General features: G+C 59.3%; 1 protein-coding gene across 3 annotated transcripts in view; it reads left to right on the top strand.

Annotated features, from left to right (window-relative positions):
* The window catches only part of CLEC16A (C-type lectin domain containing 16A), a 208,797-nt gene extending 205,231 nt beyond the window's left edge, over positions 1 to 3,566 (top strand). The window contains exon 22 of one of the 3 annotated variants that reach the window (XM_024744278.1): positions 51 to 3,566. In XM_024744278.1, the coding sequence (XP_024600046.1) occupies positions 51 to 406 (356 nt within the window). In that variant the 3' untranslated portion in view covers positions 407 to 3,566. The remainder of the gene's footprint in view (positions 1 to 50) is intronic. The other 2 variants (XM_024744276.1, XM_024744277.1) reach the window with 2 other exon arrangements.
* The last annotated feature ends 2,007 nt before the right edge of the window (positions 3,567 to 5,573 follow it).

Genomic DNA, 5,573 nt, shown 5'->3' with positions numbered 1-5,573 from the left:
CAGAGCTGAGCAGACCTTTTTTTTTTCTCCCGCCCCCACCCCCCACCCAGATGACCCCATGACTATGGAACAGCCTCAGCCTAACCTTCCCGACCAGTTGGTGATCATCAGTGAAACAGAAGCAGAGGCCAGGCCCAGCAAGAGCCTGGCGAGGAGCGCAGACGTGGAGACGGTCAGCCTGTGCCCCAGCCTCATCCCCGCCCAGCAGCCCACCATCTCCCTGCTCTGCGAGGACACTGCCGACACGCTGAGCGTGGAGTCACTGACCCTCGTCCCGCCCGTCGACCCCCATAGCCTCCGCACCCTCACCGGCATCCCCCCGCCACCCACACCAGCCGCGGTGGGCACAGGGACCCCGGGCGAGGGGGCTGCGCAGCCAGAGCCAGCGGGCCCCGCTGAGCACTGAGTTGACCTCCCTTCGTGCGTGCGGCCCCGCTGGCAGGGACCCGGAGCAGCTGACACGACAGACACCTCGGGAGCGTCTGAAGTTCTCCTCGGCCCCGGTAACCGCCTCGAACCATCCTTGCAGTCCTTTGCTCCGTTTGAATTCCCCTTTTACTTCACACCTCTTTGAGAGCAGGCTGGGGACCAGTGGCGACACCCCAGTGAACCCAGATGACTGAGGCAGAGGAGGTTGGGCTGGTGTCAGAGCCCACGGCCCCAGGGCAGCAGGACCCACCGACAACACTCCCTTCATCAGCCAGCCCCTCCCCAGTCTCGAAGGTCCTCTGCCACCGTCCCCAGTGAGCACAGAAGAAGTGGACGTGGTCACTTTGTGTAGAAATTTGTAGAAAAGCAAACTTCGATAAACATCTCCTTTGGATATTTATTCCTGCTTCTGGCAGCAGATGAAAAACATCTATTTTAAAAGTTCAAAAAAAATCCTCCACCCTGAGGTTTGATGTCATGTTAGAAGTGTAATATTACTGTTGAGATTTCATTTTCATTTTGCCTTGAACTTCCCAGCGTTTTGGGTTTAGAGTTCTCAGTCTGGCTTTCTCCATTGTCTTAAGGGATTCCATTTCTTTATTACTCACTAACTCTGCAAGCCTGTGGAATGATAAAAGTCCCTTCCTGGAAAGGTTAGAGTATTTTTTAAGCAAAAATAAGGGAGAGACTCATATTCTCAGGTACACACAGAGCTGGGAGGACCGAAAGTTTCTCTGCCGTGGCAGCCCAGGGGCCTTGCGTTACCCAGAAGATCTTTCCATGAAAGGGGGATAGTGCGGTCAGCTCCCCGCTCAGGACCATTCCTCGTCTCTCCGGACTGAAACCAAACAGGACGGTTTTCCGGCATCACCTTCGGTTGTCCCCATCTCTCTATTTGTCTAAGAAAGAACGATTTGGGACTGCAGACACTCCAGCCCCTGTGGCCATGATGGAAAGGAAAGGCCATGGAAACCGTCCTCTGAGTCCGTTGCCTGCTGCTCAGTGGTGTGGGTGCCTGCATGCAGGGACATCCCGAGAGCCAGCCCCCGCCCAGCTGCAAGGACGTAACGTCCGAGCTCACAGGGCCATCCTAGGAGCTCGGGGTTTGTCCCTCTTCCTCTCAGCTGCTGCTGTAAAGATGCAAACTCGTTTTTAAAATGGAAACCCCCAGTTCCTTCATTTGGGATGGGTGTGTGCAGGCCAGGTCTCCGCTATATCCGATAAAGCTCCCAAAATGTTCTTTCTACTCAGCCAGGCAAGGCCAATCGACCCTCACCTCTCTGGTTGATGCTCAGACCTTCCAAAACTTGCCTCCACATGTCCCCCAGGAGTGCCAGCACCCATGGTGTCAGTGTCAGCCGGTCCGGGTTATCAGGTGGCCTCAGGAAATGCTCCGCACGCTTACCTCTTAGAGGACCCGCTCCCCAGTACCTCCCCCAATCTGCTGTCAGGCAGGGCCTGCCCGGGCCAGACTTCAGCCTCCTGAAGAACACACTGGTCCCCTGAGGAAGGGGAGTGGCACCTGCGGGACAGATCTCTCCAGCCTTAAGAAGCCCTCCGGGCAGGTGAGCCCAGCCAGCACCAACAGGGGAAAGACCCAGCTCAGAAAGGCAGCCATTTAGGCAGAAATTCCAGGGGCCCTGGCAAGGAGGGACAAGCGATGACCTTCAGGAGAGTCCCCTGGAAAGGACAGGCAGGGGGAACGGAAAGAGGGAGAAAGTCCATGTTGTCAGGGACAGGGGCCCCCTAGTTATTCTGCCAGGATGCAGCGGCAGGCCAGCCCCAGAGCCACTCACTGCCGGTTTTGAAACGATTCTGGAGCAGCAGAAATGAGAGGCCAGTGACCTCCCAGCCGGTGGCATTATCGTGAGGAACAAGCCGAGGCCTGTGGACCCTGCCCTGGGACCACCAGCCTGCTGTCTGAAATCCAGTGGCTCCAGGTGGCTTCAAGCTCTACGGGAGGAAAGTCTCGGCCGGGGGACAGCATGCCCAGGAGGACCCACAGCAGTATCACCCAGACAGGAGAGCTGAACGCAGCCCAGCCTCCATGGGCTCTTGAATAGCAGGTGCGATCAGACCAAGCTTCCGCCCCACGTCTGGCCCAAGGGCAGGCCTCTCCCCGGGTGGGCTCAAGGGGTTGGTTGTGGGCAGCCCACAGCCGGCTGGCAGCCAGGTCCCCACTGTTTTGGCAGCAGTGGCACAGCTATGTCTTCAGGAGCCCCCAGAAAATCTAACAGTGGGGGCACCTCCAGAGGGGCCCGTCCAGACAGCAGGTGCTGGGACTCTGGGGCAGAGAGGTAGAGCCAGGAATCCTTGGCGAGCCCGGGGCAGGGGCCATGGCCTGTGACACGTGAGTACCAGACTCGGATCTCTGGGATCGGCCTCAGCAGGCCCATCCAGCCCGCTATCTCCATGTCCCCGCAGAGACCCTCCCCAGGTCCACATCGGGCCCACTGGGTTTGCCAAGTCAGGGGCAGGGCTGGCCACATGAACCCCCAAACGTCAGCTTTGAAAGTTGCTGGGGAGAAGCACATGTCCTTTCCAGTTTGGGACTTTGAGCCAGCAAGGACGCCTCTCAAAGTCAGACAGGTACGTGCCCCCCCCCGGGGGGGGCGGGTGGGAGGGATTGTCCTCCTGCCACCAGCAGGCCCTCTGTGCTGCCCTTCCCCCCATCAAGCCTGCCCTGCTTGCTGCTCTCTGCAGAAGGCAGCTCCCACCCAAGCACCTGGGGGTGACCTGGGGGTGAGCGAGGAAACGCACCTCTTAACAGGCATACACCAAGATTTCTCTAAGGTCTCAAGATGCACTGTTCAAAAAGGCACAGGGTGAACCAATTCTCATCTTCTTTTCTGGACGCAATAAATAAGAAATATTTAATGTAGTCGTGATGACATTGGGCATAAACTGTAAGGGTTCCTTAAGTTCCTCTGAGTTGAAAATACGTAAATAATTCTTGTCCCAAGGAGGAGCGGGGTTGGGAAACTTCATGCTTCTGGGCTACGGGACTGTTCCAGGGAAGTACCTGCTCTAGCCAGCATGACTCATGTTTCGTGGGTACTGAACACGAGAGTGGAAATGAAAACTGGAACTTCCTTGTAAATCTGAACTTGGCAATAAAAGAAAAACAGTTACCAAGAGTGTGGCTGCTGCTCCATGGCTCTGTGGCGGGAAGGCCACGGCCAGGCAAAGGGGAAGGTCCTTGGCCGTCTGCAGCTGCTTGGCGAGGGGCAGCAGCTGGGCCCTGGGATCCCCACTTCCTTAAAGGGAGGTGGCGTAGCTCCTACCCAGGGCTGGGAGAACGCCTCAGGTGCTCCCTTCAGAAAGGGCCCCAGCTTCAGGCAGGTGCCATGAGCCTGGTCCATGTCTCCATCCCTCAGCTGTTGGGCTCCAGTGAGCCTCAGGTTCCACGCCCGGAGGGCGGGCTCCTTACATTCCTGTCTCGCAGGCCAAGCACAGCCCAGCGCACCAGGGCGTGGGGAGCCTGTGCGATGTCGCTGCCACGCCAGGGGAAGCGAGAAGGGCTCCCCGCTGAGGACAGTCAGGTGAAGTCGTGCTGAGGTGGGCAGCTTTCCTGAGCACACCGACGTGCACCAGCATGAGCTCTGGAAATCCCTGGAGACGGGATCACAGTTCTTCCAGAAACTTCTGACTCTCTACCTCAAGCCTGGCCCAGAAACAGCCGGACCTTCTGGGCCTTGAGGTAAAACCCGAGTTGAGTGCAAGGCATGAATGGGGCACCCCACTCGTGCCGAGGGTTGAGGTGATGTCGGTGGAAAGTGTGGGCCGCTGCTCCGCGTCCAGGCTTGCACTGGCCGCCAGCAGGGGTTCAGCCCCGGTACGTTCCTCCAAAATCTGCCCATGAGGCCTGCAGCTGAGGTTGGACCCCGCTCTGCACCGGGGGCCTGCTGGGTGCCCGGTGCTGGGCCGGGACCGGCCTGCAGCCTCGCAGGCACATGGACACTCGTGTCATGACGACTTTGGTCTAGAAATAGGCACTCGCTGGAAGGATGCCCAGGGAAAAGGTAGAAGACCGGCCTCAGGATGGGTAGAACCAGGGACAGCAGCTGTTGGGGGTTCGGCTCCCTCCTGCCCCAGGGCTCCCTCCAGAGTGCCTCAGAGCCTCGCTGGGTCAGCTGAGGGCCAGGCCTCAGGGTTGGTGGGAGGAGGGGGTGACAGGTCAGGGGAGTGGGGCGAGGAGCCGGGCAGGCGCTCTCCTACAACACAGCCCTGCCCTCGCACAGGTGAGGAAACAGGCCCAGCAGGGCTCTGCAGCCTTCCCACGCACCGGCCCTGGAGCACAGCCAGCCTGCGCTTTGTGCTACCCCCAGGCTGCTGGGCTGAGCATCCCAGGCTGTTTACAGGAAGGAGGCAAGCAGCAGTTCTGGGACGTGAATGGCTGTCGGAATCATCTGGAACACTTGTCCACCATCCTGAACCACGTGCCGCCCCAGACGGGGTCAGTGAGAGCCGAGATGGTGTCCGGCAGGAGACCCTTGCACAGCGTGGCACAGAGGGCCTCCCGGCTCTTAGGGAAATGCCAGCCTCTCTTCAGGAGGCAGAGTCTGGAGCCAGGTCACCCCCGCATGCTTGGGTTTCCTGTCTGCAAAGCAGGGACAGAAACAGGCTGACCCGTGGGTGGCTCGGATGGGGACAGCCTCACAGGCTTAGTGCTCGACTCAGGGCAGGCGGCCTGGGGGCCCCAGGCTCTTGGTGTGAGACCCTCAGTGGCAGCTTCCACCACCCTCTTCCCGGGAACGGCACGTGGCCTGTTTGGTGGCCTTGGGCCGGTCACTGCCTCTCCTAGTCTCTAGTTCTTTGTCTGTAAGGCAGGCTGAGGAGCCCCCAGGCCACGTATGCCCTCCAACTGGAAGTGGCCCAGTGTTCCCCTGGGGCTCTGTCCTGGGGGAGGTGCCCGGCAGGCCTAGCCGAGCCTCCTCTGACGGTCCCTAGAAAGTGGAAAAGCAGGTGAGGGCGGGCGGGCAGTGTTCTGCCTGTGAGTGACCTTGCATCCCACACAGGATGACCACTTCCCAGCTGGCCGCCGGCTGGAAACCCCTCCCCCTGCTGTCCTGTCTCCTCACGGCCCTTAAGGGCAGTGGGAAAAAAACCCTCAACATCTGAAGTGCTTTTCTCCAAAGGAAGAT

The sequence above is a fragment of the Neophocaena asiaeorientalis genome, unplaced genomic scaffold (genome assembly GCF_003031525.2).
Source record: "Neophocaena asiaeorientalis asiaeorientalis breed wild unplaced genomic scaffold, Neophocaena_asiaeorientalis_V1.1 scaffold91, whole genome shotgun sequence".
Classification (NCBI taxonomy): Eukaryota; Metazoa; Chordata; class Mammalia; order Artiodactyla; family Phocoenidae; genus Neophocaena; species Neophocaena asiaeorientalis.
The sequence above is the reverse complement of the archived record's forward strand: the minus strand, read 5'-3'. Positions and strand labels throughout refer to the sequence as shown.